General features: G+C 34.1%; 1 protein-coding gene across 1 annotated transcript in view; it reads left to right on the top strand.

Annotated features, from left to right (window-relative positions):
* Set1 (SET domain containing 1) overlaps window positions 1-12,101 on the top strand; it is a 49,250-nt gene that overhangs the window by 11,788 nt on the left and 25,361 nt on the right. The window contains exons 6-8 of the mRNA XM_072525719.1: window positions 1,544-1,900; window positions 2,213-2,401; window positions 7,962-8,142. Of these exons, the coding sequence (XP_072381820.1) occupies window positions 1,544-1,900; window positions 2,213-2,401; window positions 7,962-8,142 (727 nt within the window). The remainder of the gene's footprint in view (window positions 1-1,543; window positions 1,901-2,212; window positions 2,402-7,961; window positions 8,143-12,101) is intronic.

A 12,101-nucleotide genomic window follows, 5' to 3' on the forward strand; every position in this document is an offset into this window, starting at 1 on the left:
GATGGTCTGATAAGACCGAAAACGTTCGTTCTGAACAAAAATCAACTATTGTAATCAGTGGCGACTCGTGACTATTAAAAGAGGCGGTGCACAACTAGATAAATTTACCGGGTATCTACTGGATGAATTACCAGAATTTTCATCAAGCAGTAATTTATGGCACTTCCAAAGTTTTTATTAAAATGAAAATTTACACTTTGCACTGTTGAAACATATTTAAAATCTACTCTAGTAAGAGAACATTACTCTTAAACATGACCTTTACCTCCATCGGTAATTATATATATATATATATATATATATATATATATATATATATTTTAATAACCAAAAAAAAAAATTCAAAAATCAACATTTTTTAAATCCCAACATTTGGATTGCTGTTATCATTTTAACATCACTAAAGCTTTTGAATCGTTTGGCTGCACAAATATTATGTATAACCAACGCTGTTCCATGGTGCATTGACATTCTGTTTTCGACACCGTTGATTTAACGCTATCAGTCACACAAAAAGAAATAAGTAATGATACAAATACAAATTTGAAACTCGCCAGCCTGTTTCTATTATTTTTTTGATTTTTAAAACATGCGAGTAGATTTTGACTATAGTTCTTTTGGTTTTTGATTTATTGAATGTCCTTGTACAAGAGCAAAGTTACTTTAGGTAGTCACATACTCACAAGAAAAAGTTAAAAACTGAAATATATTGAATTATCACGAAAGGAAATACACAATTATTATTATTTTTCTTGATACATCTAGAAGCAGTTGTTGTTTCACAGAATGTACAATCTATATATACTAAACAAAAAATATGCTTATTAACTCCCATGTTTTGGTTATACAACAGCCACTGGTTTATTATTAAACCATTAAGTGATGACTATTATTTTTACTTTTTGATATCTCTGACAGCTCCTTAAATTTTTAAAAATAGGCTAATATGAAATTTGCACAGATGATGATGACAAAGAAATAAATCAAAACTAGAATAAACCAAAATCGAAAAATTTTACTCACAATTTGTGGCATGAAGTACGTTTGTCCTTTCTGAAGGACGTCGATGTTTACAAACATATACAAGGACCTATCGTGTATTTAAATAAAAGAGCATAAATTATTAAGCTTCTGGTTAGATTCAAATCAATTATTGTATATATATTTGAGTTTTTAATTCTACGTGTAAATACTTTGCACGTGTATGGAGGTTGGACAGTTCGCGCGAAATTAACGTAATCAACTTTATGTCATTCGTACTGCGTTTGTTCTTAGATAACACCATCATTCATAAATAAGTAAATACACTGTCCTTCTACAGAGAACATATTATTTCGTAAGGTTAAATGCCACTATTCGGCAATATGATGCTTATGGGGACGCTGTGGTTGAAAGGGTTAATTTTTAATTAAATATATTTAATATATTTACCTATTACAACAGAAGCCTTTGTAAATGTAAAAGCTTTTTAACTATTATGGTATACAGCCAATTCCCGGGAATTCTCCCACTTTAGCGAATAAAAATATTAATACTTTTTTAGAATGAACAAGAAGAAAACAAGCCTCTTGATCTCGACACCCGGATAGCCCTTTTACTGAAGGAAAAGGGCTCTGGGGGTATGGCACCTCCATTTTTAAACTTCGGTCCTGACTCTGATGACGAATCAAAACCTACGGATAAGTTATTAAAACAAGTTCCTATCGGCACTTCATTGAACAGCGATGATGAGGATGACCGGTCAAGTGTATCGTTGAGCGATATGGCCATCAATCCACAAGCACCAGACCTGGATTTTGACTATCCCAAAAAGGAGGAAAATGCGCCCTTATCAGAACCACCTTCTCCCTTCTTATCAAGGGAAATTTATTTGAACTGTCATCAGTTGGCTCTAGAGCAGGTAAGTCGTAAGTACATATATGCATATAAAAAAGAAATTTGTCTTAAAATAAAGTTTCATTTCCTTTGTTTTTTATTAAAACTCTTCTAATAAATTTTTAATTAAATTAATAAGAAAGTATTGACAATATCACACAGTTTGTTTCATAAAAAGTTTTACTCGATATTTTTAATTCTTCATTTTTTTGAGAATAAACAAATTTTATGTAAACACAAAGTTTATGTCTCGTATGATACATCAGGGGTGTTATAAACAGAGGATGTCGTAGAAATATTTAAAAAAATTGAATAAAGAAAAATACTTATATTTCAGGCTGTGGTGGCGAAACAACGGGAAGCATTAGAGACCACTGCTTTGTTGAAAAAGGTACACATAGAAATGAATAAAATAGGAAGTGATATATCGTCAAGCGAAGACGAACTGTTGACAGGTGAAAGCATTCAGAATAACTACAGTCCCATTGACAAGTCAGATTTTAGGAATGAATTTAAAATGGAGAAGGTAAGTGTTGTTGTTTATTATTAGAGTGTGGTTGGAATCATGTTTATTTAGTTAAATTCTTTGCTTGTTTATGTTATTGAATCGAAGCTTTTATACTGGCGTTGTTACTTTTCTCTATAGTAAAAGCGAGCGTCACGAAAGTAGCGCCACGAAACGAAATAGCGGTTAGTGGTTCGCAGTCACAGTAAACAATTGGAAGAGTACATTTACGCGACAAGCGGATTTCGTTATACAGCATGTAAACTTTTTTAATTTTATTAAGATCTATAAAAAAATAATGAATAATAAAATTACTTTCTTCCATGTATACAGAAGTTATATCGAATAGAAGTAAAATAAATCGTTCCCAAGGCGAAGAACTCCATGGTTTTGTACAGAAGTGAAGGAAAAATGTAAAGAAAAGAAAAAAGCTTACTTGAAATACATGTCAACCAAAACACAAGAGGCATACCATAAGTACAAGACAATTAGAAACGAAGCGCATGCACTTGTAAGAAAAATAAAAAATGATCACTGGGAATGCTTTTCGAAAGAAATGGAACATGAGTTTCACGGTCTGCAAAAGGAAATATGGCGCTTTATAAGAGGTCAAACAATGGAAGTAAAGGAACTAATAGAACCAAAACACATAGAAAAAGATACGTGGATTGACTACCTACAAAAGCTCTATGCGGAGGAAGAACAAACGACGCTAGAACCGGAAACACCAGAAATTACCATAAATGAAGAAATTAGTATAAATGTACAAGAAGTTCGGAAAATACTTGAAAACCTAAAGAACAGAAAAGCAACAGGTAAAGACGGGATACCAAACTAATTACTGAAATGAAATATTGTGGAGCAGCAACGACAGAACAATTAACAACATTAATTAATAAAATTATAAAATACCGGAAGAATGGAGAACGAGAGAACTAATTCTGCTATTCAAAAAAGTAGATAAAAAACAGCCAGAAATCTACAGAAGTATAAACTTGTTAAATACTACGCTAAAACTTACAACTAAAATGTTAAAAGTGCTAATAAATCAGAGGATAAGTTTAGCAGATGAACAACAGGGCTTTCGTAGTGGAAGATCGTGTACAGATGCAATATTCGTTATAAAGCAAATTGCTGAGAAATCATTAGAGTATAATATACCAGCATTTCTGTGTCTGATTGACCTAAAGAAAGCGTTTGACATAGTAAGACTCAAAAATTAATCCTTCTTGATGTGCCTATCCGTTACGAATGTTGGCGATCGTCATGGCAATCTTTATCTTATCTGCAGCAGCACGGAAAAGCTGCACAGATGTTGTATTGAACCAGATTCTGAAGTTCTTTAACCAAGATGTTCTTCTTCTTTTTGGACCTCGTTTTCCAAATATTTTTCCTTGCAGGATGACTTGAAAGAGAGCGTATCTGATATCAATGTTTGTATTTTGAGAACGATTTCCGAAGTGGAAATTGAAACGTCAATAAACGTACTTTAACCTTTAATTGTGGCTTATTCCCATTTAAATATTAGTTACTTTAAAATGCCACAAGAAAACATCTTCAGAACATTATATCTGGATTCATTTCGCATATGGTGGTCAGTACCTCTGGGTTCTTATTCATTCTTCTCAGGACCTCCTCATTTCTGACTCGGGTCAGTCCACGGGATCTAAAGTATTCTCCGATATCTCAAATGCTTCCAGTTTTCTGCACAAATTTTCGTTCAAGGTCCACGATTCAACACCGTTAAAAAGGACAGAGAAGACGTAGCATCGCAGCATTCTTACTTTTGTATCAAGAGAGAGGTTGTGACTCTTGAAGAAGGCCCCCATCCGATTGAAGGTATCTAGCTTTTCCGATGCGTACTCTAATCTCCTGGTTGTTAGTCCATTCTTCATTTTATTATGGTGCCGAGGCAGTTGTAGTGCTTCACTCTTTCTACAGGGGATTGGTTGACGTAGAGTTGACCTTCTGTTATCCTTTTCTTGCTAATTATCATAAGCTTAATCATAATCATAAAATATCATAAAATAAATCCATCTTCTGTATAATAGAGAAGTTTCCCTAAATATTATAAAAACTATCGAAAACGTCTACCAAAACAACAAAATGGAAGTCAGAATAGATGGAAAACTTACAGAACCTATAGAAATAAGCAACAGAATAAGACAAGGGGATTCATTGAGCCCCATGCTCTTCAATTTGATGATGAATGAAATCATCAAAAGCGTTAACAAAGGTAGAGGATACAGAATGGTAAATAAAGAAATAAAAATACTCTGTTACGCAGACGACGCAATATTGATAGCTCAAGATGAAGATAGTTTGCAAAGACTGGTCCACAGATTTAACATGAGAACAAAAGAATTTAATATGACAATCTCATCTCAGAAAACTAAAACAATAGTAGTTAGCAAAGAACGAACCAGATGTAAAATAGAACTTGATGGCATCAGTATTGAACAAGTAATGGAAAGAAAATACCTGAGAATTATACTGTCTAGCTATGGAGACCTGGACAAAGAAGTGAGAGATCAAGTACAAAAAGTAAATAGACTGGCAGGATGCCTTAATATCACTATATGGCGAAACAGACACATTAACACTGAGATGAAGTCAAGAATTTATAAATCCAGTGTAAGACCAATAATGACATATGCCTCAGAAACAAGACCCGACACAGCCACAACGCAAAGGTTGCTGGAAACGGAAGAGATGAGACTTCTGAGAAGAATTACAGGAAATACGCTGAGAGATCGACTGAGAAGTGAAGACATTAGAAGAAAATGTAACGTGCAGTGTATAAATGGACACAAAATAGAAAAAAAGAATGGAATAACCACATAAGCAGGATGGAGGAAACCCGTGTCGTCAAAATAGCAAGAGATAATCACCAATCGGCAGTAGAAGTATCGGACGACCGCGCAAAAGATGGAGTGACAACCTTCCATAGAGGTATTAATCCGCCAGTGAACAAGCAGAATTGCTTATAAAGAGGAAGAAGAAGAAGCAGAATCTATACAGATAACATAGTATGAAGCTTCGCACTAGTCTAAAGCTTTACCAGCTTTACTCCAAGTGCCGTCAGTGGCTTTTTTACCATTTACTCTTAGATAGTATTCAAAAACGCACTCGAAAGGTGCAGAAGATGGCATAAAAGTGAATGTATTGATACATAATTTAAGAAATGCAGATGAGACAATTATAACTGCAGACAGTTTGAAGCGTTTACGTAAAAATATATTAGCTGAAAAATTACTAAACTACTAAAGGAATACTAAATTCAAGAACCTGAGTAGTTGGATCGATGAGAATTTTAATCCTGACTTATAAATCAAAGGTAAATAGATCTGAAGACTAAAATGAGAAATTTACAATGCCATATTGCTACCTACGATCTCACGTGGTAGCGAATTTTATATATTACAAAAAAACATGAGTGTTAATTAACAGCAATAGAGCTGAAATTCTTAAGAAAGATTACAGGGTGAAACAGACGGAAAAATAAAGATATTACTGAAGAAACTGATGGAATCTAAAACAGTAGTTAAAATAAGGAAAGGCAAACCAAGGGAAAGTGGGAAAATAGAAGAAAAGATTTGGGTACAAAAATTAATAAGACTTGGAGGAAATGAAACGTAAAACGAAAGTAGATAGATCTGATACTGATATACAAGAAAACAATATTTTATAAGTATTGGAAATTTTTTTTAGAAGCCGTCTATTATTAACCGGTCGTACTGACCAGTTAGCTTGTTGTCCATCTTCCATTCATTCATGATTTTGGAGCCCTGTACCAGCTTGTACAGTTCTAGAGGGTGGGTACCGTGTGTTTTTTTGAGTCACTGGATAATCTCCTAAAAGTGTTTGCCGCCAGTGATCTAATTCCTCGCAGTCATGCAAGATATGGTTGACTATTTCAGGTCCTCTGCTACAGAGTCTGGATTTTAAATCTCCATGAAACAGTCCTATTGTATGCAGTTGCGACTTGACTGGCGCATGTTCAGTAAGAAAGCCTGTTGTTACTTTGAGCTGATTCCTTCTTGTTTTCCGCAGTACTTCAGCCCTATTAGGACATGTTCATCCAATATACATTTTGCCGTTTGTTTGGCCGAGTATATTTTCCCAGTGTGAGTTATGTTGTCTTCGGATACAGGCTTTTTTCCATCCAGTTTTGGAGATTATTATCAGCTGTTTACGTTTAGGTACGTCTATGCATACAAAGACTTAATGAAAAGTAATTTACTGAATCATGAGTCTAAGCTTAGAATCTACAAAACAGTAATTAGAATTGATGAAAATCAACTGAATGAAGAATATTTGAGCGCAAAACACTATGGAAGATATTTGGACCAACCCAATGCAGCGATGGTTCGTGGAGAATTAAAATGAGCCACGAGCTGGATGAACTAATGCAGAGCGCAGATATTGTCAGATTTGTAAAGTCACAAAGACTAAACTGGCTTGGTCACTTAGAAAGAATGCCAGATAATCGAGCTGTAAAACTAGTCCAGAGATGGAAGCCCCAAGGAAACAGAACAAGAGGAAGGCCCCGTAAAAGATGGATAGACGACGTAGAGAGGGATCTTAAAACCATGAACATCAGGCAGTGGCGAAGGAAAGTATCCGACAGGGCAGAATGGAAGAACATTGTTAAACAGGCCAAGATTCACAAAGGGTTGTAGCGCCATTAGAAGAAGAAGTTTACGTTTAGAATTACTATATTTCGCTGCTTCAGTTTATACAGAACGTATAGTGCCAAATCACTATAACAGGATGTTAAAACATACTCGTTGCAACGAGATTTCTTTTTAAACCGCGACGATTTATATGTCACGTTTATTTAATCTACTTTTTGTTATTTTGCTATTTTTTAAATCATATAAATGTTGCTCACGTTAGTGTATTTTTTATTTCAAAGTTATTTTTCGTTTGATAGATTCCATTAGTAAAATATTTGTAATACAGTACATAAATTTTTCTGTCTGACATAGTGTAATGTGTATAAAATAATCAATATGGATTTATTTTAATAACCTTTTACAATGAATGTGAAAACGTGATTTTTTTTTCATTAAACAACTACGTACAACTTGTCAAAAATAGCTTGAAATTTGTTTTTTTTTGATATTATGCTCCGCATCTGATGCGCAGTGGACAACAACAAATTTCATCATTGTTATTTCTTGATCGGTGAAAGCGAGCTGCTTGTACAGTTTGAGAGAAAAAATATTGATTTGTCTTTTGCCTGTGTTAGAACAGCTCACACTCTTTAAACTTGTTGTACAGAGTGTACCAACGAGGCGGGGAGAGATAGCGCTTTATGCATCTCTTTTCTTCAGAATACGTTCTCACTTAGCTTTCTACGCAGGTTGCAAAATCGCCAAGTCTCAAGCTCTTTTGACATGACAAGCATTACACAAAAATTTTCAACGTTACAGTATTGTTACGCCATATTCTTTATTGTTTTTGACTGTATTGGACTTTCGCTACACGAAATGTCAAACAGAAAAATTTAATTACTGTATATTTATTCAAAAATACTGATCAGTCTTTGGTTGTACAGTTATTCTGTTTCTTAAAGGACGACGACAGAATGAGCTTATCCTCGCTAAGTAGCAATGAAAAAATCGAGGAGGTTCAACCCGAACCTCCACCCCCACCCTTACCTCCTCAACCTCCTACAACCGCCCCTCCCCCGCCATTGCCACCGGTGCCGGGAATATTTCCTACTCACTATCCACCAGGACTACAGCACTACCCGGGTAAGTTGAGTTGATTAATTTACTTTTTGTTTTTATGTAAAAAGTGTGTATTATGAAATACACTGAATATTCATAGACGTATATATAATATATCAACATATACCGGCCGCGCGTACTGACGGTAAGATCTGTTGCGGTTGTTTGATCTGTCTCTCTCTCTAGCGCATTGAAACTCCTCACTCTCTCTCAGCCCCACCAAAGAGACGCTGCTATACTTACTTGATGTAAGAGAGAGACAGAACAAACAGCAAAAAAAAGATGGTGTCCTCACTTAGCTCTACAGACTGCTGATGTTAATATACAGGGTGGTCCTTAAGTAATTGTACAAAAAGAATCCGTAGATTCTGCACTTTAAAATATTGCGATTTAAGCCAACTTGCTTTAATAAAATGTTGATATTAAGAAAGATACAGGGTGTTAATGTGGAAATTTAAAATTTTATTTTTCGCTGTAACTTTCCCATAAATATTTATGGATAAAAATTTATAATTGGATGTTTTTGAGTAGGAGAAATTATAATTTTATACATACTTTGATGTAGCTGATAGAGGGCGCCACATATGCCATATATGTAGCATAAATTTACCCTCAACTTTTTTGCTGTTTAAGTTAGCGCTATTTGTGTTAAAAAATATTAAATACACATTATTTTTACAAAGAAAACGTATACTTGTTAATAACTTTAAAATTCAACCGTTTTCGAAATAATAGCATTTTATAAGTCAGCTGAGAGGATGTCGAAAGCTCGGCAAAATGGATATCGACGCGGTTCAACCCGGAAGACTGGTGAGTTTAATATTAATTTTTATAATAATATTAATCTTAGCTCTAAGTTTAATATATATATATATATATATATATATATATATATATATATATATATATATATATATATTATGCTGATATATTTATTTTATTTAACATTTCGTTAACTATTACCTTTAGTTAAAGGTATTTTATACCAAAATTCAGAAGTATTGATGTTTTTGTCTATTCCTTCGTTGCCTAGAGTAATTGCGTTAAATCAGAATTATGTAGCTGATTTGTAAAATGCGATTGTCTTGGAAACTGTTGAGTTTTAAAGTTATTAACAGGTATACTTAAAATAATGTATCTTTAATATTTTTTGTCACAAATACTGGTAACTTAAAGAGCAAAAAAGTTAAGTGCAAATTTATGCCAAATATGCGGCATATGTGGCGCCCTCTATCAGCTACATTAAAGTGTGCATTAAATTAAAATTCTCCATATTTAAAAGTACTCAGTTTTAAATTTTTATACATAAATGTTCACAAACATGAGAGTTATAGCGAAAAATAAAATTTTAAATTTTCACTTTAACACCCTATATCTTTCTTAATATCATCATTTTATTAAAGCAATTTGGCTTAAATCGTAATATTTTAAAGTGTAGAGTCTAGTGTTTCTTTTTGTACAATTACTTAAGGACCACCCTGTATACGTTTAAACGTCTATGTGAATATTAAGGCATTTGGCACTTGCAGTCTAGCCAACGTAAATAATGACGTCATTAGTGTTGAATTATAACTGAAACTACTATTTTCATTAAAACGTTCAAGAATAGCTTCAGTATTAAAACTGACTTTAGGAGTTAAAAACATAAATGAGACACTTTTGAGTCTCAACGTAGTTACATTGCTATATTTAAATATCATTTCTGACTTGTATATTAAATATGTATATTTTTATTTTCAAGCAGCATTGAGACACGCATGTATAAGAGGTAAAATTGTTGTTTTAAAATGTTCAGTAGAATTATGACTTATTTATTAATTTATTTTACGATATACTTAGCAATATACAATTATAACCATTGGGTAGGTACGTATCTTTTACAAAATTCAGAAAATTACATTCATAATAGAAGTAATCTCAGTTCGATGTCGAGATTATGGATTAAGAGAACTGCCAAACGAGAATCTGATTTAGTGAACGGACTCTATATGTAGAGCGGTTCATTTTTTGCGGAGTAGTTAGAAGCTAGGCGGAAGTGTTTTAATATCCGGTAGGACCTGCTGCTCGGGGTTCGCCAAGTTCCTTTAATCAGCCAACCATATTTCAGAACCTTTGTAGTTTATGTCTTGGAGAACCTTGGCGGTTTTTACTAGCGGCTTTCTAAACTGTGATCTGCGGAAATCTCTCATATCTTTTTTCTAGGGTGATATTAAATAAAATACAGGATATGGTTTCGGTTTTGCTATCGTGCCAATTCCTAATCTAATTTCTTGGAGAGCTGTCATGTCTATTCTATATTTATCTAATTGGTCAAGCAGGTTTTGGAGAGCTCCTGGTCTGTAGAGAGATCTTGAGTAAGGAACGGTACCATATTTAAGATGATACGTTGCTCCAACTAGGTTGTAGCCATTGATGGGCGGTCGAAGTTATGCGATATTTTTGGTGTATGGTTCTTGTAACTACCTACTTCATTGTCTAGCTGAAGCTCGGGGAGGCATGTACTTTTAGATTTACTAATACCTTTAATATTTAATTCGCAAGTACGGACAACTCAGCCAAGCCCGAGAACGCCTATTTGGTTGTTCTGTGACTCATTGTATGGCAAGTGAATGTTGTTGATCCAAGAGATCGTAGATATTCTGAACAATCTTTATTTCTAGTTCTTTAGCGTTACCCAGGGCGCACCACGAGGAGTCGATAAGCATAAGCAATATAAAGATATTTAATAATGACAATCACACGATTATTGTATTGGTCTAGACAGATTCACATGACTTTGTTCACCTTTAAAAAGAGTTTTGTCCTCTTTATGTTTAAATGGTCTATGGTCATAAGGGATAAAAAAGATGATGAGAGTCTGTTCATCGTAGTATCTTTTTTGTTCCAATATAATGAAAACATGATCAACAACCTTTCTAGTAGAATTTGTTTGTCATTTTGCACTCTTGTTGCATTTACTTCTCTTTTTTAATATATTTGTCTTTGTTTTACTTTATATTAGACTATGTACTAGTATAGCGATACACAAAGGTATCTTTTACATACACTCACCGGCACAAAAAATGGACACCCTTATAAATTCTGACGAAATTGCAATAATTCTTTTGATTTTTTTTTTCGATTCTTTTTACAAATTCGGCACACAATGAACACTTTTTAGTAGAAATCCCTAGAGATAGTTTTTAACGAGAAATATCTTTTGAATTGAAATGTTTCTTTTAAATTGAAATGTTCCAGATATTGTTAAAAAGTCTCAACAATATAAAAGTTATTCATCTTGCCGTTAGTGCAGTGTTATAAGGGGCTGTGCACTTTCAATTGTTTTTACTGTGACATTTCTGTTTACTGATGTCAAAAGTGTTTATTATTATCGTGGTTGTCAATTCTTGGCAATTTCAAGGTATGCAGAACTTCTTGCATCCATTGTTGCTCTTACTCAGGATGGAATAAATCAAGTTTACGTGGCTAACGAATACGGAGTTTCACGCAGTACAGTGTAACGTGTCTTTGCTCGTTTTATCCCTTGGTCCCCAGAGAAGAACTATTGATCGGGACGTCCGTTTTATAGCGTTTTCAGTACTAAGAAATCGTCATTTAACTGCTATAGAGGTTAGAAACAGTCTTCAACAAGTCAGAAACGAAAATGTTAGCGAACGAACCGTTTGAAGACGAATAAATGTGGCTAATTCGAATTACATCATAGCAGCATCGTGTAGCCAGATTACATTACATTTCTCTAGGTAGCATCGCGATTTGAATGCAGACGACTGAAAAAATGTGATGTTTACCGATGAGTCCAGATTTTGTCTACATTCCCCGGATGGTCGCGAAAGAGTCTGGAGAAGAGATGGTCAATGATATGCCGAGTGCACTTTTAGTCCTATTCAAGGGCGTTCAGTTATGGTGTCAGCTGTTATATCATCGGAAACGCTTACAGAATTGTACGTTGTCCCTAGGGGATCTTTGATCGCTGATAGGTACAT

The sequence above is a fragment of the Diabrotica undecimpunctata genome, chromosome 3 (assembly GCF_040954645.1).
Source record: "Diabrotica undecimpunctata isolate CICGRU chromosome 3, icDiaUnde3, whole genome shotgun sequence".
Lineage (NCBI taxonomy): Eukaryota > Metazoa > Arthropoda > Insecta > Coleoptera > Chrysomelidae > Diabrotica > Diabrotica undecimpunctata.